This window comes from Salmo salar, chromosome ssa22, assembly GCF_905237065.1.
Source record: "Salmo salar chromosome ssa22, Ssal_v3.1, whole genome shotgun sequence".
NCBI classification, from domain to species: Eukaryota; Metazoa; Chordata; class Actinopteri; order Salmoniformes; family Salmonidae; genus Salmo; species Salmo salar.
In genome coordinates this window covers 56,663,274-56,688,313 of record NC_059463.1, presented here as the reverse complement: position 1 = coordinate 56,688,313, position 25,040 = coordinate 56,663,274, and the positions used below count along the sequence as shown (strand labels likewise).

Sequence of the window (25,040 nt, the reverse complement as noted above, 5' to 3'; positions counted from 1 at the left end):
TGTAAATGACTATTGTAGCTGGAAACAGCAGATTTCTTATGGAATATCTACATAAGGCGTACAGAGGCCAATTATCAGCAACAATCACTCCTGTGTTCCAAAGGCACGTTGTGTTTGCTAATCCAAGTTTATCATTTTAAAAGGCTAATTGATCATTAGAATACCTTTTTGCAATTATGTTAGCACAGCTGAAAACTGTATGACAAAACATTTATTTTTACTGCTCTAATTAAGTTGGTAAGCAGTTTATAAAAGCAATAAGGCACCTCAGTGGGTTTATTTATTTTTTTGTTTACTGTAGTATACAAGGCACGAGGGGGTGTGGTATATGGCCAATATACCACGGCTAAGGGCTGTGTCCAGGCACTCCGCGATGCGTCGTGCTTAAGAACAGCCCTTAGCCGTGGTATATTGGCCATATACCACACCCCCTTGTGCCTAGTATACTACAGTAAACAAAAACAAAAATAATACTGTATACTAAAATCCTCAAATATACTACATTTATAAGGAATCAAGGTAAGACCCAGATGCAGACACGTTGAATTAACAATGGTTTAATATTCCAACAGGGGCAATAGACAGGTCAAGGCAGGCAGGGCTCAGTAAACCAGATGAGGGGCAACGGTACCGGGCGGCAGGCAGGCAGTCTCAGGGTCAGGGTCAGGGTCAGGGGCAGGCAGAGTGGTCAGGAAGGTGGGCTCAGAGTCAGGACAGGCAAGGGTCAAAACCAGGAGTGTAGGAAAAAGAGAGACTGGGGAAAAGCAGGAGCTGAGAGCAAAAACGCTGGTTGACTTGACAAACAAGACGAACTGGCAACAGACAAACCGAGAACACAGTTATAAATACACAGGAGATAATGAGGAAGATGGGCAACACCTGGAGGGGGGTGGAGATAAGCACAAAGAGAGGTGAAACAGATCAGGGTGTGACAACATTAATCACTATAGTATACACTACAGTTTACTTTTCTACATAATTTATAAAATAGTTAACTGTACATACTATGTATTGAACATTATAATACAGTATATTACAGCAAATACTACAGTAAATACTACAGCATTCCCTGTAGAGTTTCTGCGGTGAATACTATAGTATTTATACCATAGCATAATATAGTATTTTGTAATGTGTTATGTTATGGAGTAGACGCAAGCCTTATATTGGCGGAAAGAGGGGATTAAGCTGCAGCCACTGCAAGAAACGGTAAATATCTTGTATAAACACATGGGGAGCTATTCAATATTCAAACGACGGAAGTGTTATGCGAGGGCGGGTCAATCGACTCTAGAAGGTTTTAACAGTTGACAGTATGACATGATGATTGAAGGTTTTTTCTTCCAATGATTTAGCAATGAAGTGTACTTGTTTACCTACTATTGTTGTGTACACTGCTTGTAAGTATCTCCAGTAAAATAAAAATGGAAAAGTGGTTCTGTTAAATTACTGAAATGTAAGGTGTATTGTATACGTAGGTTGTTTGCTGTGAATGTGTATCTAACCTCCTCAGATTGAGTTTTACCCAGGGGGCTGCACAGTTATTAATAAGAGATTCATTCATCTGATGAGAGAAAGAGAGGATGTGGAAAGGTCCAGGAGGACTTCCTGTTTTTCATGTGTCAACAGGAAGAGGGCTTTATGTACTATATGTACATATTTAGAACACACACACACGCAGACCTGGAAAACTATCTGGGCATACTAGCTCAGTTCATAACCCTGTCCTGAGGCAGAGACCTAAAGCACAGGCTTTACCAGGTAGTTCACACTCCTGTCCTGAGGTTGTACCCTGATTCAATATACAGCTGAAGGAGCCCACTGCACGCAGGGCACGCGCACACACACACACACACGCACACACACACGCACACACGCACACACAAACACACACGACAGCTTTATTTATGATATGTACTATTCAGAAAAATCTTACCTAGTGTATTGTGCACATTACAACAACACCAAAGCAAATCAAATCAAATCAAATTGTATTAGTCACATGTGCCGAATACAACAGGTGTAGACTTTACAGTGAAATACTTACTTACTTACGAGCCCCTAACTGACAGTGCAGTTTCAAAAAATAAGGATAAGAATAATAGATAAAAGTAACATGAAATTAAAGAGCAGCAGTAGAAAATAACAATATATACGGGGGGGTGGTACAGAGTCAATGTGCGGGGTCACCGGTTAGTTGAGGTAGTATGTACATGTAGGTAGAGTTAACTAAAGTGACTATGCATAGATGATAACAGAGAGTGGCAGTGGTGTGGAGCGGGGAGGGTGGAGGGGCAATGCGAGTAGTCTGGGTATCCATTTGACTAGATCTTCAGGACTTTTATGGCTTGGGGGTAGAAGCTGTTTAGAAGCCTCTTGGACCTAGACTTGGCGCTCCAGTACCGCTTGCTGTGTGGTAGTAGAGAGAAGTCTATGAATAGCGTGGTTGGAGTCCTTGACAATTTTAGGGCCTTCCTCTGACACCACCTGGTATATAGGTCCTGGATGGCAGGAAGCTTGGCCCCAGGGATGTACTGGGCTGTTCGCACTACCCACTGTAATTGTCAGGTTGTGCGCTACTGGTAAGAAGTCAGGTGCAGGAGAGCGGAGAGTTGTAATCAGGCGCACACTTTAATTGGCAGAAGTAACAACAGACAGACGCAACTGTGTCAAAAACCTCCAGCCAAATGGCAAAAGTGCAAAGCGCGACAACAGTCACAATAATGCATAAGTTAAACAATTAAACACTCTCGGGTACAACAGGGTACCCGGGGAAAACCAGCCTGGCGTGTAACACGAAACATGTAACAAAAACAATTCCACACAAAGACATGGGGGGCAACAGAGGGAATATATATGTAGTGTGATTAGGGAATGTAAACCAGGTGTGCGGGGAAACAAGACAAAACAAATGGAACAATGAACAGTGGAGCGGCGATGGCTAGAAGACCGGTGACGTCGACCGCCGAACGTCGCCCGAACGAGGAACCGACTTCGGCGGAAGTCGTGACAGTAATGCCTTGCGGTCAGAGGCCGAGCAGTTGACATACCAGGCAGTGATGCAACCAGTCAGGATATTCTCGATGGTGAAGCTGTGGAAACTTTTGAGGATCTGAGGACCAGTGCCAAATCTTTTTAGTCTCCTGAGGGGGAATAGGTTTTGTCGTGCCCGCTTCACGACTGTCATGATGTGCTTGGACCATGCTAGTTTATTGGTGATGTGGACACAAAGGAACTTGAAGCTCTCAAACTGCTCCACTGCAGACCCGTCGATGAGAATGGGGGCGTGCTCTGTCCTCTTTTTCCTGTAGTCCACAATCATCTCTTTGTCTTGATCATGTTGATGGAGAGGTTGTTGTCCTGGCACCACAGGCCAGGTGTCTGACCTCCTCCCTATAGGCTTTCTCATTGTTGTTGGTGATCAGGCCTACCACTGTTGTGTCATCGGAAAATGTAATGATGGTGTTGGAGTCATGCCTGGCCGTGCAGTCATAAGTGAACAGGGAGTACAGGAGGGTGCTGAGCATGCACCCCTGAGGGGCCCGAGTACGCACTACTGAGGGGCCCCTGTGTTGAGGATCAGCGTGGCGGATGTGTTGTTACCCACCCTTATCACCTGGGGGTGGCCCGTCAGGAAGTCCAGGATCCAGTTGCAGAGGGAGGTGTTTAGTCCCAGGGTCCTTAGCTTATTGATGAGATTTGAAGGCACTATGGTGTTGATTGCTGAGCTGTAGTCATTGAATAGCATTCTCACATAGGTGTTCCTTTTATCCAGGTGGGAAAGGGCAGTGTGGAGTGCAATAGAGACTGCATCATCTGTGGATCTGTTAGGGCGGTATGCAAATTGGAGTAGGTCTAGGGTTTCTGGGATGATGGTGTTGATGTGAGCCATGACCAGCCTTTCAAAGCACTTCATGGCTACAGACGTGAGTGCTACGGGTCGGTAATCATTTAGGCAGGTTACCTTAGTGTTCTTGGGCACAGGCACTATGGTGGTCTGCTTAAAACCTCTTCAGCGTCTCATCCCGTCAGCGGGATCAAAATCCAGCGAAAAATCATATCGCCATTAGCATAACAAAATTTAATAATTTGAAAAAAAATGTTTTTAAAAAATTCTCGTTTTATAGATACACCTCTCCTGAATCGACCCACGTCGTCCGATTTCAAAAAGGTTTTACAGGAAAAGCAAATCATTAGATTATGTTAGAGGAGTCCATCGTAAAAAGCAGCAACGTAGCCATTTTCCGACCAACCACTTGCATCACAAATAACCAAAAACAGCTAAATGCAGCACTAACCTTTTACAAACTTCATCAGATGACACACCTAGGACATCATGTTACACAATGCATGCATTCTTTTGTTCAATAAAGTTCATATTTATATATGAAAACAGCATTTTACATCGGTGTCTGACGTTGACTAACTATTTTCCCGTCAAAAGCATCCGATGAAACAGTGCTACATTTTACTGAATTACTATTCGAAAACATGTTTAAAATGTAATATTGTCATTCTAAGATTTATAGATGAATATCTCTTGAAAGCACCTGTCATACCAGATTTAAAAATAACTTTACTGGGTAATCACACTTAGCGATAAAAGGGGATGCGATACTCAGAAAATGACCTAGTAAAAACAGCTCGGCGCCATCTTGGAACAATCGCAGATCACATCTAATGTTGTATAATATTGTCAATAATCCCTTACCTTTAGTTGTCTTCATCAGAATGCACTTCCAGGAATCCCAGGTCCACAACAGATGTATTTTCGGTCGTAAAAGTCCATCCTTTATGTTCCATTAGCATGCTGTTGTTAGCGCGTCTCAAGGCAGTATCCAAAAGCTCTGCCGGCCGCGGGACAGCCGTGTCGGAAAAGCTATTTTTTCCCATTTAGGTTCGTTCAAACATGTCAAACGTTGTATAACATAAATCTTCAGGGCCTGTTTCAACAAGAGAGCCAATAAGATTCGAGGGGGACGATTTCAATGTGTTTCAAAACGTTTCCAAAGGTGGGGGTAGACAGGTCCGCCGGCGTCATAATGGCCCTCCCCCTGTGACCAATTTCCAACGCGTCTCATTGACTGAGTTTCGACAGTAGAAGGCTCAAAACACTTTGTAAAGACTGGCGACATCTTGTGGAAGCAATAGGAAGTGCTCAAATAACGATAGTTCACGGTGTGAATAATAGGCAACGACGTGAAGTTGAGTCCACAATTCAGAATTCCACTTCCTGTTTCAATCGGTCTCGGGGTTTTGACTGCCATATGAGTTCTGTTATACTCACAGACACCATTCAAACAGTTCTAGAAACTTTAGGGTATTTCTATCCACAGGTATTAATTATATGCATATCCTAGCTTCTGAGTCTGATTAGTAGGCCGTTGAAAATGGGCACGAATTTTTCCCCAAATTCGCTGTGGCGCCCCCTATCCTAGGGTAACGTCAAGAGGTTAAAACATGTTGGTATTATAGACTCAGACAGGGAGAGGTTGAAAATATCAGTTGGTCAGCGCATGCTCGCAGTACACGTCCTGGTAATCCTTCTGGCCCAGCGGCCTTGTGAATGTTGACCTGTCTAAAGATCTTATTCACATCGTCTGCGGAGAGCATGATCACACAGCCTTCCGGTACAGCTGGTGCTCCCATGCATGTTTCAGTGTTATTTGCCTCGAAGCGAGCATAGAAGTAGTTTAGCTCGTCTGGTAGGTTCGTGTCACTGGGCAGCTCTAGGCTGTGCTTCCCATTGAGTCTGTAATGATTTGCAGGCCCTGCCACATTCGATGAGCATCAGAGACGGTGTAGTACGACTCGATCTTAGCCTCTTACATCTAGACGTTCCGCTAGCAGAACACCTGCTCCAATATCCAATGATAGGCGTGGCGCGAATTACAAATTCCTCAAAAATACAAAAACTTCAATTTTTCAAACATATGACTATTTCAAAGCATTTTAAAGACAAGACTCTCCTTTATCTAACCACACTGTCCGATTTCAAAAAGGCTTTACAGCGAAAGCAAAACATTAGATTATGTCAGCAGAGTACCAAGCCAGAAATAATCAGACACCCATTTTTCAAGCTAGCATATAATGTCACAAAAACCCAGAAGACAGCTAAATGCAGCACTAACCTTTGATGATCTTCATCAGATGACACACCTAGGACATTATGTTATACAATACATGCATGTTTTGTTCAATCAAGTTCATATTTATATCCAAAAACAGCTTTTTACATTAGCATGTGACGTTCAGAACTAGCATACAACTTCCGGGGAATTTGCTAACAATTTACTAAATTACTCACGATAAACGTTCACAAAAAGCATAACAATTATTTTAAGAATTATAGATACAGAACTCCTCTATGCACTCGATATGTCCGATTTTAAAATAGCTTTTTGGTGAAAGCACATTTTGCAATATTCTAAGTACATAGCCCAGGCATTACGGGCTAGCTATTTAGACACCCGGCAAGTTTAGCACTCACCAATATCAGATTTACTATTATAAAAGTTTGATTACCTTTTGTTGTCTTCGTCAGAATGCACTCCCAGGACTGCAACTTCAATAACAAATGTTGGTTTGGTCCAAAATAATCCATCGTTATATCCAAATAGCGGCGTTTTGTTCGTGCATCCCAGACACTATCCGAATGGTAAAGAAGGGTCGTGCGCATGGCGCAATTCGTGACAAAAAAATTCTAAATATTCCATTACCGTACTTCAATGCATGTCAACCGCTGTTTAAAATCAATTTTTATGCAATTTATCTCGTAAAAAAACGATAATATTCCGACCAGGAATCTCCTTTTCGGCAAACAGAGGAAAAATCACAAAGACGGGGGCGGCCAGGGCACGCGCCTAAGCCCACAGTCCCTTGATCGGCCACTTGAGAAAGGCGATAATGTGTTTCAGCCTGGGGCTGGGATGACGACATTCTGTTTTTTCCCGGGCTCTGAGCGCCCATGGAAGACGTAGGAAGTGTCACGTTAGAGCAGAGATCCTTTGTAAAAGATAGAGATGGCAAAGAAGTTCAAGAAATGGTCAGACAGGCCACTTCCTGTAAAGAAATCTCTCAGGTTTTGACCTGCCATTTGAGTTCTGTTATACTCACAGACACCATTCAAACAGTTTTAGAAACTTTGGAGTGTTTTCTATCCAAAGCCAATAATTCTATGCATATTCTAGTTACTGGGCAGGAGTAGTAACCAGATTAAATCGGGTACGTTTTTTATCCAGCCGTGAAAATACTGCCCCCTAGCCATAACAGGTTAATACTGTATTGAAGCTTTGCATGTTTGATGGTTCATCGGAGGGCATAGAAGGATTTCTTATAAGCTTCCGGGTTAGAGTCCCGCTCCTTGAAAGTGGCAGCTTTAGCTGAGCCTTTAGCTCAGTGCGGATGCTGCCTGTAATCCATTGCTTCTGGTAGGGGTATGTACGTACGGTCACTGTGGTGATGACGTCATCAATGCACTTATTGATGAAGCCAGTGACAGATGTGGTATACTTCTCAATGCCATCGGAGGAATCCCGAAACATATTCCAGTCTGTGCTAGCAAAACAGTCCTGTAGCTTAGCATCTGCTCTGTCTGACCACTTTTTTATTGATCTAGTCTCTGGTGCTTCCTGCTTTAATTTTTTCTTGTAAGCAGGAATCAAGAGGATGGAATTATGGCCAGATATGCCAAATGGAGGGTGAGGGAGAATTTGTATGCATCTCTGTGTGTGGAGTTTAGGTGGTCCAGAGTTCTTTTCCCTCTGGTTGCATATTTAACATGCTGATAGAAATGTGGTTAAACTGATTTAACTTTCCCTGCATTAAAGTCCCCGGCTACTAGGAGCGCCACCTCTGGGTGAGCATTTTCTTGTTTGCTTGTGGCAGAATACAGTTCATTCAATGCTATCTTAGTGCCAGCCCCTGACTGTGGTGGTATGTACAGCTACAAAGAATATAGATGAATACTCGATTGGTAATGTGGTCTGCACCAGCTGTTGTTTACAATAATACATATACCACCGCCCCTTGTCTTACCAGACGCCGCTGTTCTATCCTGCCGGTACATCGTATAACCAGCCAGCTGTATGTTGATATTGTCGTCGTTCGGCCACGACTTCGTGAAGCATAAGATGTTACAGTTTTCAATGTCCCGTTGGTAGTTTAATCTTCCAAATAACTCGTCCATTTTATCGTCCAAATATTGCATGTTTGCTAGCAGAATGGAGGGGAGTGGGGATTTATTCGTTGGGCTCCTCAGAAGGCAGCCTGCCCTCCGGCCTCTCTTTCTCCGCCTCCTCTTCACGCAGATCACTGGAGTCAGGGCCTGTTCCCGAGGGAGCCGTATATCCTCCGCCTCGGGCTCGTCAGAGTTGTGAAAGAAGAAAAAGGATTCTGCCAGTCCGTGGTGAGTAATCGCAGTCCTGATGTCTAGAAGTTATTTTCGGTCATAAGAGACGGTAGCGGCAAGATTATGTTCAAAAATGGTAAGAAAATTTGTTTCAAACAAGGCAGATAAATTAACAAAAACACAATAGTCTGCCTTCTGCTCCGGCACCATCTTACACGGTTAAAGAAAGAAAGCTTATGTAACAGACAGTATGTACACATTAAGAACCCCAAAATATTGTTGAATTATGCTGTATGGACATAAGTACACATTAAGTAACCCAATGCATAGGAACCCCAATGTACCTGAATATACCATATGGACATATTAGGAACCCCAATGTACCTGAATATACCGTATAGACATATTAGGAACCCCAATGTATCTGAATATACCATATAGACATATTAGGAACCCCAATGTACCTGAATATACCATATGGACATATTAGGAACCCCAATGTACCTGAATATACAGTATAGACATATTGGGAACCCCAATGTATCTGAATATACCATATAGACATATTAGGAACCCCAATGTACCTGAATATACCATATGTCTAGACCATATTAGGAACCTCAGTACATAGTTGAATTATTATATCATATGGACATATTTGGACAGAACAAAAACAAAATAACGGAAAGTCTATATACAACATGTTCACTTTTTTTCGAACAAAACGGGGACAGATTGTTACAATATGTTCATACTTAGAAACAAAATAAAGACAGATTGTTACAATATGTTCATACTTAGAAACAAAATAAAGACAGCTTGTGTAAAACACACAAAACACATAACATATTTAGAACAAAAAGAAATATCACCAAAGTGTGCCACATTGTACTGTACCTTGTCTAAACAGTACATCATACACTGAAAGGTGAGATCGTGTGTGTGTGTGTGTGTGTGTGTGTGTGTGTGTGTGTGTGTGTGTGTGTGTGTGTGTGTGTGTGTGTGTGTGTGTGTGTGATCAAGTGTCACAGACTGCTAATGTACACATTGTAACAACTGTCTAAGATATGGATTGATGACCAAGCACATATCTCCTAAACTGATACAATGTTGTCATAGTTAATCACTTCACTAATCTTGTTCATATTTTCTGAATAAGAGTTGACATCCCAGTTTGTGTCACAAACAAGTACAGCACTGTACAAGTTGTAACTAACAGGATCTGGATTGATGTGTAACTAACAGGATATGGGTTGATGTGTAACTAACAGGATATGGGTTGATGATGTAACTAACAGGATATGGATTGATGATGTAACTAACAGGATATGGATTGATGATGTAACTAACAGGATACGGGTTGATGTAACTAACAGGATATGGATTGATGATGTAACTAACAGGATATGGGTTGATGATGTAACTAACAGGATATGGATTGATGTGTAACTAACAGGATATGGATTGATGATGTAACTAACAGGATATGGATTGATGATGTAACTAACAGGATATGGGTTAATGTAACTAACAGGATATGGATTGATGATGTAACTAACAGGATATGGATTGATGATGTAACTAACAGGATATGGATTGATGATGTAACTAACAGGATATGGATTGATGATGTAACTAACAGGATATGGGTTGATGATGTAACTAACAGGATATGGGTTGATGATGTAACTAACAGGATATGGATTGATGATGTAACTAACAGGATATGGATTGATGATGTAACTAACAGGATATGGATTGATGATGCAGCAGACGCCCCAATTTAGATGATAAAATCAAATCAAATTTTACAGTCACATACACATGGTTAGCAGATGTTAATGTGAGTGTAGCGAAATGCTTGTGCTTCTAGTTCCGACCATGCAGTAATATCTAACAAGTAATCTGTATTAAATAACATCTTGTATGCAATATGGTATATTGAAATCCCTGCATGTAGCTCCATAATTCAGATGTGTAAACTGATATTATTGATAATCAGCGTTTGATTTACAAACATGTTAGCTTACAGCACCATAGGCAAGTTAACAGCATCCTACATGACATGAAGCAGGAACAGCCAGTATAGATGAATCATCTCTACATCTAACTGCATTGAATTCCATAATTCAAGCCTATTTTCTATCACTCTTTACAGTACATCCACAATCATTATTAGAGACTATGGGTGTTTCTCAAAATGCGCACTACCAAGCTCCGAGCACGCAAATTGTAGCACGGGAGGGCCGGAGTATGAGTCCAAATCAAAGTATGCCAAACTGAGCACGGAGGGCACTTCTCTAATGCGTACTCCGTTTATACATATTTTGAAGAATGCATCGATGCAAGCTTCAGGGTAAAGTATGCAAAGAAATATGACCCAACCACGTTCTGAATGAAATGTTTTCTATTCACATTTGAAATAACAATTACGCTGTAGAGACAATTCCAAAGATGGAACAATAGATTATAACAACAACTATATGCTTATCGGACAATAAACAAATGTTACATATCACCTCAAACCCATAATTCTTTGGGAAATTAAAATGACGGTGTAATTAATTGTAAACCTTGAAGCTGACTTTGGTTGAAGCTTGTCTCTGCTCCAAAAACCTGTAATGAGTTGTGTGTCTGTTGACATGCCCTGTAGAAAGTCTAATTAACGTTCCAGTATTTACCACCTGCACACACTCATGCATGCTCACCCCCCCCCCCACACACATATACAACCCAATACCCCACAGAGAAAACAACAACAAACACAACTCTCTTCAAACAAGTAAATGTTTTAATCAGTACACATGAAACCCTTCCACGACGTCAGAAGAACAAACTGGCCTAACATTGGTGAACTACTGAATATATTTCCATCCAATCGCTTTCCATACTTACTCACCTCTGAACCAACAAGTTAACAAGTGTGATATTTTGAGATAACTCGAAACACGGAATGAGTGTGCCATTTGATGTAACAGGAAGTTGTGAGTGCAATACTATTCAAAGTGTTGGTAGTGTCTATTCAGTTCAAAGTGTTGGTAGCATGTTTACAGATTTAAGTGTGAATCAAGAGATAGGACTTCAATTTAAAGGTAGCTAAATAACTGCAGTACCATGTACACAATCTTGTAGACTGGCCAATAATCTCTGTCTGCTGTTGCATCAACTCCTCTGATCTGTTATGCCAAGCCAGCATCCAATCTCATTGTTATGCCAAGCCAGCATCCAATCTCATTGTTATGCCAAGCCAGCATCCAATCTCATTGTTATGTAGAGCAAGCATCCAATCTCATTGTTATGCCAAGCCAGCATCCAATCTCATTGTTATGCCAAGCCAGCATCCAATCTCATTGTTAGGCCAAGCCAGCATCCAATCTCATTGTTATGCAGAGAAAGCATCCAATCTCATTGTTAAGCCAAGCTGGCATCCAATGTCATTATTATGCCAAGCCAGCATCCAATCTCATTGTTATGCAGAGCAAGCATCCAATCTCATTGTTATGCCAAGCCAGCATCCAATCTCATTGTTATGCAGAGCAAGCATCCAATCTCATTGTTATGCCAAGCCAGCATCCAATCTCATTGTTATGCCAAGCCAGCATCCAATCTCATTGTTATGCAGAGCAAGCATCCAATCTCATTGTTATGCCAAGCCAGCATCCAATCTCATTGTTATGCCAAGCCAGCATCCAATCTCATTATTATGCCAAGCCAGCATCCAATCTCATTGTTATGCAGAGCCAGCATCCAATCTCATTGTTATGCCAAGCCAGCATCCAATCTCATTGTTATGCCAAGCCGGCATCCAATCTCATTATTATGCCAAGCCAGCATCCAATCTCATTGTTATGCAGAGCCAGCATCCAATCTCATTATTATGCCAAGCCGGCATCCAATCACATTGTTATGCCAAGCCGGCATCCAATCTCATTGTTATGCAGAGCCAGCATCCAATCTCATTGTTATGCCGAGCCAGCATCCAATCTCATTGTTATGCCAAGCCGGCATCCAATCTCATTGTTATGCCAAGCCAGCATCCAATCTCATTGTTATGCCAAGCCAGCATCCAATCTCATTGTTATGCCAAGCCAGCATCCAATCTCATTGTTATGCAGAGCAAGCATCCAATCTCATTGTTATGCCAAGCCAGCATCCAATCTCATTGTTATGCCAAGCCAGCATCCAATCTCATTGTTAGGCCAAGCCAGCATCCAATCTCATTGTTATGCAGAGAAAGCATCCAATCTCATTGTTAAGCCAAGCTGGCATCCAATGTCATTATTATGCCAAGCCAGCATCCAATCTCATTGTTATGCAGAGCAAGCATCCAATCTCATTGTTATGCCAAGCCAGCATCCAATCTCATTGTTATGCAGAGCAAGCATCCAATCTCATTGTTATGCCAAGCCAGCATCCAATCTCATTGTTATGCCAAGCCAGCATCCAATCTCATTGTTATGCAGAGCAAGCATCCAATCTCATTGTTATGCCAAGCCAGCATCCAGTCTCATTGTTATGCCAAGCCAGCATCCAATCTCATTATTATGCCAAGCCAGCATCCAATCTCATTGTTATGCAGAGCCAGCATCCAATCTCATTGTTATGCCAAGCCAGCATCCAATCTCATTGTTATGCCAAGCCGGCATCCAATCTCATTATTATGCCAAGCCAGCATCCAATCTCATTGTTATGCAGAGCCAGCATCCAATCTCATTATTATGCCAAGCCGGCATCCAATCACATTGTTATGCCAAGCCGGCATCCAATCTCATTGTTATGCAGAGCCAGCATCCAATCTCATTGTTATGCCGAGCCAGCATCCAATCTCATTGTTATGCCAAGCCGGCATCCAATCTCATTGTTATGCAGAGCCAGCATCCAATCTCATTGTTATGCCAAGCCAGCATCCAATCTCATTGTTATGCAGAGCCAGCATCCAATCTCATTGTTATGCCAAGCCAGCATCCAATCTCATTGTTATGCAGAGCAAGCATCCAATCTCATTGTTATGCCAAGCCGGCGTCCAATCTCATTATTATGCCAAGCCAGCATCCAATCTCATTGTTATGCAGAGCCAGCATCCAATCTCATTGTTATGCCAAACCGGCATCCAATCATATGAATTAAACACAAAACACTAACAATGGTTTTCAATACTTAACACTATTATGAGATACCTCAGATCTTTCTTACACTGTAGCTGCCCAATCTGGTTAAGACCTGTTCTGTTAACATGAAAGTAGAAAACACACTTGATTTAAAGATGGAGTGCTACGATAAGATCATACCCAATTAAAAGCTAAAAGTCTCCGTCTGGCAAGTTCTCACACAACGTGCAATCTCAAGTATCATCTTATCACTGCTCGTCAGACAGATTTATAACTTTCCCGGACATTTATCTCACATAGTATTTCAGTTCGAAATATGGAACAGAGAGCTGGTTTCTTATTTTATTGTTCATTTATGGATTATGAAGATAATGTTGCTATGTCCACATAAACATGACATTGTTTCTTCAGTGGTTTTGATTGTAAACGGTTACCATAGAGATAACAATAATGCCAATAAGATGTAGTGTACACTATACCTGTACATGAGCAAGTCTGTACTTTTATGTTTTCTATATACCGTTGTAGGCAGTGTATATTTCATGTATGGCATTAATAGGTCGGAACACCATTCTCTCTCTTGTGTCTTCAGTTTACAGATCACCTCAATGCTTCCTCTTGTCATCTCCCCATTGATTTGCACTCGGACAAATTAAAGTGACAGTTAGACTGTACATGTCTCCACAGAGTTAATACTTTGATGATACACCATCTGGCCTCCAATTTCCACATCTTTGCACGTCCTCTCGGTGTGATTCAACTTGTGACTTCTTGCGCCATTCGTGCTCAGGGATTGTGGAGCCGTGAGATGCTAGGAGACAAAAAATGTATTTGAGGCATAGGTTACGTCCCAAATGACACCCCTATCCTTAAAAAGTGGAATACTTTAGACCAGAGACCTGTAGGCCCATAAGGCTCTGGTCAAAAGTAGTGCACTATTTAGGGAATAGGGTGCTATTTGGGATTGCAGACGGTGAACCTGAGACCAACCCCTAGAAATCCTATAATCGACCTGGTCAATCTGCTTATACATTCAGCTTTGACACGGCAGGGAGCCAGTAGGGCTGCAAGCTTGGGTCATGACTAATACTGCTGGTCTGCTGGCCGTGACTGTATGCTGCAGCCTGGGTTGGGTAGGTTACTTTAAATGTCATCTGTTACTCCCCAACTCTGGCTGCAGCAGACACAGCACATTAAACATTTATAGAGAAATGAAGCTAGACATGCCACAAGATGTCTCTTCGCAGTCCCCAAGTCCAGAACAGACTATGGGAGGCACACAGTACTACATAGTGCCATGACTACATGGAATTCTATTCCACATCAAGTAACTGATGCAGCAGTAAAATTTGATTAAAAAAAAACAGATTAAAAAAACACCTTATGGAACAGCGGGGACTGTGAAGCAACACAAACATTGGCACACACACACACACATACACACACACACACACACACACACACACACACACACACACACACACACACACACACACACACACACACACACACACACACACACACACACACAACACACACACTATACATACACATGGATTTAGTACTGTAAATATGTGGTAGTGGTGGCCTTAGGGCACATTGTGTTGTGAAATCTGTGAATGTATTGTAATGTTTTAAAATTGTATAAACTGCCTTAATTTTGCTGGACCCCAAGAAGAGTAGCTTCTGCTTTGGCAGCAGCTAATGGGGATCCATAATAAATACATATACAAATACCAACCACCACCACCATCCCACACTTATCGACGTGTAGTAATCACACACATACAATTGGAATTTCTTGATTTGGAATGTTTGCTGCTGTAATTGTAATTCCACCATGGGTCCACCACCTCCATGCAGACCAATTTAGTGGCCTTGTGGTTAATGTCCACCCTGAGATTGGAGTTAGATCACTGGCCAAGTCATTCCTGTTTCACTACAGAAACAAGTCTCTCTCTCTCTCTCTCTCTCTCTCTCTCTCTCTCTCTCTCTCTCTCTCTCTCTCTCTCTCTCTCTCTCTCTCTCTCTCTCTCTCTCTCTCTCTCTCTCTCTGCATGCTGGGAGTGTTTTTTAGTTCAGAGGCTCTGTGGAGGGCTCTGTCCTAACTTATATTCAATGTTTTTTTTTATGGTGGAGTGTTAACGCACTGTTAGTTTTGCGGTACCCACTGTTTTTGTTGAAAGTTAGGGAGGAAGAGAACAGACTTTTAGTTTCCTGGGGTTTGAACGGTGTGGTGTGCAAGATGGCTTCGCAACCTAGCACAGAGGAGACGTTGTCGTCACGGCATAGATTCAGGTGTGTTCCTGAGAATGGAGTTAAGGTGGTTCTGTTCGCGGTCGGCGAACAGGTAGGAGCTGAATTTATACATTCCGCCTCCTGAATGAACAAAGTGGAATATTTGTAAGGGATGTGTTGGTCCCGATTTCTCCTCTTTCGACTCCTTCGACAGTGGTGGTAGTTGCAAATCTGCCTCTGTTTATTACGGATGATCAAATCAGGAAAAAGATGAGAGGTTTTGGTAAGTTTTCTAGCGGTTTTCCTGTACTGTGGGCAGGATTTCAGGCAGATGCCGTTAAGCATTTTGTTTCTTTCCGGAGGCAAGTGTTCATGTTTCTGAAAAACAATGAGAAACAATTCATTGTGCATTTTAAAGTGAGGCATGGGGAGGGGCTCTACGCAGGGTTTGGCTGCACAGATAGTCTGCAGTGCTTTGAGTGTTGGGGCATAAGAACTTAGCGTGCCCACATAAAGGCTGTCATTTATATATATATTTTTTAACCAGGAAAGTCAGTTAAGAACAAATTCTTCTTTACAATGACAGCCTACCCCGGTGACGCTGGGCAAATTGTGCGCCGCCCTATGGGACTCTCAATCACGGACGGATGTGATGCTTCCTGGACTCAAACCAAGGACACCTCTTGCACTGAGACGGAGTGCCTTAGACAGCTGCGCCACTTGGAAGCCCCTTAAAGTTGAGGGTACAAGCGCCAGTGGGGGAAATTGAGGTCAATGTGAGGGGGCCATGAGACGCCGGCTGCAGAGGCTGGGTCTAGTCATGCTATAGATGGTGGTGTAGATGAGGCTGGGTCTAGTCATGCTATGGATGGTGGTGTAGATGAAGCTGGGTCTGGTCATGCTATAGATGGTGGTGTAGCTGAGGCTGGGTCTAGTCAGGCTAGAGATGGTGGTGTAGATGAGGCTGGGCCTAGTCATGCTATAGGCGGTGGTGTAGATGAGGCTGGGCCTAGTCATGCTAGAGATGGGAAAGGGGAACCCTCATCAGTTGTACAACTGAATGCATTCAACTGAAATGTGTCTTCTGCATTTAACCCAACCCCTCTGAGTCAGAGAGGTGCGGTGGTGGTGTAGATGAGGCTGGAGAGAAAAGGCAGGTGGTCAGGATGGGAGATGGAGACGAGGAGGAGGAAGGTAAGTCTGAGGAAGAGGATGATGAAGAGGCTTTCTTTTCAGACTCCTCCTCAATGGGTACAGAGCTGACAGCCAGTCAGGCAGAGAGGTCAAAGTATTGTTAAGGTTCCTGAATGAGACTAAAGGGAAAAAGAAGGTTAATCTTGAAGCTTTTTTTGCGATCCAGGAAAGTTTGTAAGATCAATACAACACGCTATGAAGAATTATGGGGATGGTGTCCTCTCACCCAGGAAACGTTTTAGGTTGAGGAAGTGGGTCATAACGGTGCATATGGGTCTACCTTCAGACGCTGTTTAGATTAATAGTTTTTTTCTGGCACTGGCGCTTTTTGAGCTTTGCTATTGGTTTCTTTCTTTGCTGGCTTTTCTCCCACTTCTTATGGAGACTCTCCGGGTAGGCTCACTTAATATAAATGGTGCCAGAGATGCAGGAAAGAAGTGTCTGTTGGGTGAATATATAAACCAAAAAATACAGGTGTTGTTTCTGCTGGAGACGCATATTGATGAGGTAAATGAAGTCGATTGGGAGCTCTGGTGGAAAGGGGCAAGTGTGCTGAGCCATGGAACAAATGTTAGTGCAGGGGTGACAGTCCTTTTTGATCTGGGTCTGGCCGTAAACATTTGCTCCTCAAAGGAGGAGTGCAGAAGTAGACTTCTTGTAGTAAAAGCAGAAATGAACGACAGGGGTTTTGTCCTTATAAATATGTATGCGCCTAACACAGGGAGAGAGAGGGGGCTTCTGTTTGGGTGTCTTAGACAGGAACTCTCACAGGTAGCGCCTGAGGAGACGCTGGTGGTCGGCAGGGACTGGAACTGTACAACGGATTTTACAAAAGACAGAAATGGGGAAGAGCCTCATTCAGGCTCAGTGGGGGTGGTAAGGGACATCATTAATCAGTTTGACCTAGTGGATGTTTGGAGAACTAGACATCCCAACACAAGACAGTGTACATGGGTGAAAGTCTTTGGGGCTAGGGTGAGTGCAGCCCGACTCGATCAGTTTTACATGTCCAGGAATCAGAGCAATAGGTTGTTGGGTGCTACCATTCTCCCGGTGGGTTTTTTGGATCACCACATAACCATGTCTATTTCACCAGGGCCTCGGCAGGCATCCTATTGGAAGTTTAATGTAATGCTCTTATAAGATGCCACTTTTTGCTCAGGTTTCAATACTTTTTGGGAAAGGCGGGCGCAGCGAAGAGAGGAGTATGAGTCAATGGTGGGATGTGGGAAAAGTCCAAATTTGGCTTTTCTGTCAACAACTCTCTCATCCTCAGAGGCCAGGAGAGTATTGGGGGAACTCGAGCATAGTATCAGTGAGGTGTAGGTAGAGCTGGTGGGGCAAGGCAATGAAGGCCTCCAGGCTAATTTAGCTGAATCACATAGGGACTTGGTCAGTTTTTTCCAGGTTAAAGCGAAGGGAGCACTTGCAAGAGCTAGGTTCTCAATGCTCAAGGAGATGGATACCCCGAGCTCCTTCTTCTTTGGTTTGGAAAGATAGAGCGGTGAAGCCAAGGGTATACATTGTCTACGGTTGTCGGCTGGGTGGGTGACCTCTGTGGTGGGGGAGATGCGTTTTATACTGTGTTTTATAGTGCAGAACTGTGTGATCCTATGTGTGCTCAGGTTTTGTTTGCAGAACTCCCTAAGCTCTCTCTGGCACAGAGGGATGAAATGGACTTCCCTTGTTGTCCCATGAACTGGCAGAGGCCGCAACCAAGATGTCCCCCGGCCGTGCACCGGAGGTTGATGGACTCCCAGGGGAGTTTTATAAAATATTCTGGGGAATAATTCACATCTGAAGTCACATCTGAACTCTATAGTACACAAGGCTCTGACATATTGTGTACTGGGACGCTTGTTGTTCTTAATCAAGAGTTTGTAATGTGAACTTTGGACTGGTCTCTTTAGAACAAGAGAAGGTGTTTGATAGAGTGTGAAGACCATTAGTATCTGTTTAATATAATGTCTGTGTTTGGGTTTGGGGAAAGGTTTTTGGCCTGTGGGAAGATGTTGTATGCTGGGGCATACATGTATGTAGGTATGTATTGTCAAGGTGGGAGGGGGGCCCAGTAGGCCAGTCTGGGTGATGCAGGGCATTAGACAAGGATGCCCTCTATCGGGGCAGTTATATACACTAGCCATTATGCCTTTTTTTGGGCCTGCTACGCAGGAAACTGCAGGGAGTGTGCTGGACAGGCATGGGGGTGAACTGGGCTAAAGCAAAGCTCTGTTATGTGGGGCATGGAGGGATAGGTTCCCCCCCCCCCCTCTGCTTCCAGGGGGTTTGCAGTGGGGTTGTGGAGGGCTTAACATTTTCGGGGTGTACCTGGGCTCGGAGAGGTGGGTCAGGAAGGACTGGGAGGGGCTGTCACAGGCAGCGGTGTTAAGACTGGCCAAGTGGAGGTGGCTCCTGTCCCATGTGTTATATAGAGGGTAGGTGATGATAATCAACAACCTGGCAGCATCCTCCCTGTGGCATAAATTGGCTGTCCTCAACCCCCCAGTGTTGCTGGTCTGCGTTGCTTGCAGACCAGTAACGCAAGCTGGTGGATTTTTTCATGTCGGGCCATCAGTGTTGTATATGTCTGTCCACAATGGAGGACAGGGCATTGTGGAACTGGAGAGCAGGTTGGCTGCATTCCGACAAAAGTTTTTATTTTTCCTTTATTTAACCAGGCAAGTCAGTTATTAACCACTATGGGCTAGGTGGGATGCTTGCGTCCCACCTACTCAACAGCCAGTGTAATCCCGTGGCGCCATATTCAAATACCTTAGAAATGCTATTACTTCAATTTCTCAAACATATGACTATTTTACACCATTTTAAAGACAAGACTCTCGTTAATCTAACCACACTGTCCGATTTCAAAAAGGCTTTACAACGAAAGCAAAACATTAGATTATGTCAGCAGAGTACCCAGCCAGAAATAATCAGACATCCATATTTCAAGCTAGCATATAATGTCACATAAACCCAAACCACAGCTAAATGCAACACTAACCTTTGATGATCTTCATCAGATGACAACCCTAGGACATTATGTTATACAATACATGCATGTTTTGTTCAATCAAGTTCATATTTATATCAAAAACCAGCTTTTTACATTAGCATGTGACTAGCATGTGACTAGCATTCCCACCGAACACTGCCGGTGAATTTACTAAATTACTCATGATAAACGTTCACAAAAAGCATAACAATCATTTTAAGAATTATAGATACAGAACTCCTCTATGCACTCGATATGTCCGATTTTAAAATAGCTTTTCGGTGAAAGCACATTTTGCAATATTCTCAGTAGATAGCCCAGCATCACAGGGCTAGCTATTTAGACACCCAGCAAGTTTAGCACTCACCAAAGTCAGATTTACTATAAGAAAAATGTTATTACCTTTGCTGTCTTCGTCAGAATGCACTCCCAGGACTTCTACTTCAATAACAAATGTTGGTTTGGTTCAAAATAATCCATAGTTATATCCAAACAGCGGCGTTTTGTTTGTGCGTTCAAGACACTATCCGAAAGGGTAAATAAGGGTGACGAGCATGGCGCAATTCGTGACAAAAAATTCTAAATATTCCATTACCGTACTTCGAAGCATGTCAACCGCTGTTTAAAATCAATTTTTATGCCATTTTTCTCATAAAAAAGCGATAATATTCCGACCGGGAATCTGCGTTTAGGTAAACAGACGAAAGAAAATAAAGGATTCGGTCAACTCGGGCACGCGCCTAAGCCCATAGTACTCTGATCGGCCACTTGCCAAAAGCGATAATGTGTTTCAGCCAGAGGCTGCCTCGATATCGTTCAGCTTTTTCCCGGGCTCTGAGAGCCTATGGGAGCCGTAGGAAGTGTCACGTTACAGCAAAGATCCTCAGTCTTCAATAAAAATAGCCAAGATGAAACACAACTTGTGAGACAGGCCACTTCCTGCATGGAATCTTCTCAGGTTTTGGCCTGCCATTTGAGTTCTGTTATACTCACAGACACCATTCAAACAGTTTTAGAAACTTTAGGGTGTTTTCTATCCAAAGCCAATAATTATATGCATATTCTAGTTACTGGGCAGGAGTAGTAACCAGATTAAATCGGGTATGTTTTTTATCCGGCCGTGTCAATACTGCCCCCTAGCCCTAACAGGTTAACTGCCTTGTTCATGGGCAGAACAGCAGATTTTTAACTTCTCAGCTTGGGGATTCGATCTTGCAATCTTCTACTAGTCCAACACTCTAACCACTAGGCTACCTGCTCCCCCAAGGTGGTGCAGATACTGCTGTACCATACTGATGTCGGCTGGAGGGAATCAACATGCGAGCTGCTGAGGAGAACTGGCGGATTAGGGTTGGACCGGTAGCTGTTCCTCATGAGGCTGGAGAGCGCCTAGCGGCTGTAAGGCCCACATGAAAAGGGGGTGTGGAGCCTGGGCTGTGTGTATGAGTGTGGGAAGATCCAATCTTCCATAACCCAGCCATCCTTTTGAGATCGGTTCAGTCGCTCAGCCTGCAGAGGCGACTGATGACAGCAGGTTTACTAAGGCTGGGTGACCTGTGAGTGTAGGGGGAGGATGGGTGGAAAACCCCGGAAGCCCTGGCACAACAAACAGGATTAACATTTCTTAGGCTGCTGGAGAGGTTCCTGGAGGAGGTCCATGAGGCACTGTCTGAGCCGGTAAGGGGTGTGTTTGAGCGGCCAAAGGGGAAGGGGCCACAAATATTTCCACCACTGCAGGTGACGGCAGAGACTGGGGACTGGCAAGTGGGTCTGGAGGACTTGTTAGATTGTAGCACTCTGAGCATGGAGGAGTTTGAGGGGGTGGGAGGTAAAGCCTTCTACAACCTCTGCATTAAGGTGAGGAACATTAGGAACACATCAGTGGCAGGGGGTATGTGGGGCGGAGAGTATGGTGGGTTTTAGATGGAGGGGGCTCTACAAACCCCCAGTACCAAAGAGGTCACGGGACCTCCAGTAGATGGTTCTACATGGAGCCATAGCCACTAACAGCTGATTGGCACGGGTTGACGCGGGAGTCGGACAGGGGAGTCCTTTCTGTGTCATGAGTGAAACTGTGATTCATGTGTTTTCTGTGTGTGCCAGGTTAATGCCATTAATGTCTTTGTTGGCATGTCTGTGTGACAGGTTGGGGGTGGTTTTTACAGTTGGGATATTTATAAATGTGGTACAGGTATTCTAAAAAGGAAAAGGCCAAATATGTGTTGTTCAATGTTCTGTTAGCTCACCCAAAGTTGGCTATTTACTAATCAGGAGGAACAGGGTCAAAGGTGGGGGGATAACAGACCCTTTACTATTATTGGGATGGTCTCTGCACGCCATAGGGTGGAATTTGAGTTCTATAAAATGATCAAAACTGTGGAGATGTTTCAGGAGATATGGTGTGTCGGGGGAAGGTCAATACAGGTGGGGAAGATGGGTTGGATATACGGTTGTAAAGGTTTTTTGTTATTGTGATGTGTGGTGTTGTTTTGTTTTGTATTGTGGTGTAGAGGGCAAGGTAAGTATGCAGCACAGTGAAGTTTTAATGAAATTAGGATGTATCATTAAAGAAAGACAAAAAGTCAAAATGTCTCTCTCTGTCTCTCTTTCTTTCCCTCTCTCTGTTTATCTCTCTCTTTCTCCCTTTCTCTCATTCTCCAGCTGTACATCCAGACCACCACCCTCTGTATCTCTATGAATCTCAGTGCCTTTGATAACACAACTGTCACTCTCTCTCTCTGTTTCTCTCTGTTTCTCTCTGTTTCTCTCTGTTTCTCTCGTTCTCCAGCTGTACATCCAGACCACCACCCTCTGTATCTCTATGAATCTCAGTGCCTCGGTGGCTTTGGGGATGCTCTACATTCCTAAAGTCTATGTTATCATCTTCCACCCGGAGCTTAATGTCCAGAAGAGGAAGAGGAGCTTCAAGGCGGTGGTGACGGCCGCGTCCCTGACCACACGCCTCTCACACAAGACCAGTGACAGGCCCAATGGAGAGGCTAAGACGGAACTTTGTGAAAACGTCGATCCAAACAGTAAGTTCCACCACATCAGGGTCTATATTCTCAAACCGTCTCGGAGTTATAGTACAGGGCTGGTATTTAAAAAACTGTCTATGAGTTGGAGTCCTCATCTAGGATCAGTTTTGCCATTTTTAGATCATAACGAATTCAATTCAATCAATCAAATGAATTTATAAAGCCCTTTTTACATCAGCAGATGTCACAAAAGTGAGTTCATCAGTATCACAATTAGATGTTGCTTATGCAGCAGCTACTCTTCCTGATAGTATGAGTACATGAACACAAGGGCCCTCATCCTAGATCAGCACCCTTGCTATGAGACGCTTTGTGAATACTGCCCCAGAATGTAGTTTTAAGTTCAACCGTTGATATCTGAATGAATATACTCCGTTGCTGCTGCTGAGAGAGTTTAAACTGTTTGACCCTTATCTGCTCTTGGAGAATCTGCAGTCGACCATCTTTGCTTCACAAGTTCGACAGAGAGAGCAAGTAAGAGGAGGTACAGATTAACTCCCTACTCCTAATAAGTGCTACTTGTAGTATTGTTACTGGGACTCCTCGAACAGATCGGGTGGTCTCTGTCACAAATGGCACCCTATTCCCTACATAGTGGTCTACATTTGACTGGGATCCCTGGTGAAAAGTAGTGCACTAAGTAGGGCATAGGGTGCCATTTGGGGTCACCATTTGTTATGTTGTTTGTATGCTTATCTATTTTTCGAAGCGCATTTTCTCATTCAAATGGAACACAGGGTGCAGGGTGACACTCATAAACACACTATTAGTTTATCTGCGTTACCTCCATCTGTTTTTTTATTTTAATTGAATTTTTGAAATGGATTTCACAGTGTTAGGATCACACTCCAGTTATCACTAACAGGCATTATGATGTATTACGTTTCATTTGTAATATAAAAAACTGATGATGTACAGCATAGTTGGGTATCAATTACTCGTATGTTTTTCCTTGTATTCGTTTTAGTATCTAGGGAAATTATGGAAATTGATTTTCCAGTTTGGTCAAAGTAGGATTTACGCCACAGGTAGAATGTATTATTGTGTTGTGTTTGTCAAAAACATGAAGACGCATAGTTGGTATCAAGAACTCATATATTTTCCTTTATTCAAGGATTCATCCAAAGGTTCACTCAATTGAATCACTCAAAATGATGTTTGACTTTTCCACCCTGCAGCATACAGTATACCCACAATGGTTGAACGTCACTATTTTGACATCATTCGAATGAGGCCATGTTGTAAAAGAGCATCTGAAGGAAGACCTTGGAATAGTCACGTACGACACCCACAAGGAATGCTGCTGGTTGTACAGAACTTAAATGTGTTCGTCCCAACCGGCACCCTATTCCATATGTAGTGCACTACTTTAAACCAGAGTCCTGGTCAAAAGTAGTGCACTACAGTTTTACTAGGGAATATGATGCCATGCATTTGAGACAAGTCCTATATGAATGGATATGTCCTCCCACAAGCTTTACTCTGTTTTTCAAATGCTATCTCTCTTAGCACTGCAAATGCTATCTGTCTTAAGACTGCAAATGCTATCTGTCTTAACACTGCAAATGCTATCTCTCTTAGCACTGCAAATACTATCTGTCTTACCACTGCAAATGCTATCTGTCTTACCACTACAAATGCTATCTGTCTTACCACTGCAAATGCTATCTGTCTTACCACTGCAAATGCTATCTGTCTTACCACTGCAAATGCTATCTGTCTTACCACTGCAAATGCTATCTGTCTTACCACTGCACATGCTATGTCTTAACACTGCAAATGCCATCTGTCTTACCACTACAAATGCTATCTGTCTTAACACTACAAATGCTATGTCTTAACACTGCTAATGCTATCTGTCTTACCACTACAAATGCTATCTGTCTTAACACTGCAAATGCTATCTGTCTTAACACTGCAAATGCTATCTGTCTTAACACTGCAAATGCTATCTGTCTTACCACTGCAAATGCTATCTGTCTTACCACTGCACATGCTATGTCTTAACACTGCAAATGCCATCTGTCTTACCACTGCAAATGCTATCTGTCTTACCACTGCAAATTCTATCTGTCTTAACACTACAAATGCTATGTCTTAACACTGCTAATGCTATC

The 25,040-nt window shown here is 43.1% G+C and overlaps 1 protein-coding gene across 1 annotated transcript in view; it reads left to right on the top strand.

Annotated features, from left to right (window-relative positions):
• grm7 (glutamate metabotropic receptor 7) overlaps window positions 1-25,040 on the top strand; it is a 359,100-nt gene that overhangs the window by 313,896 nt on the left and 20,164 nt on the right. The window contains exon 10 of the mRNA XM_045705724.1: window positions 22,674-22,920. Coding sequence (XP_045561680.1) covers window positions 22,674-22,920 — 247 coding nt within the window. The remainder of the gene's footprint in view (window positions 1-22,673; window positions 22,921-25,040) is intronic.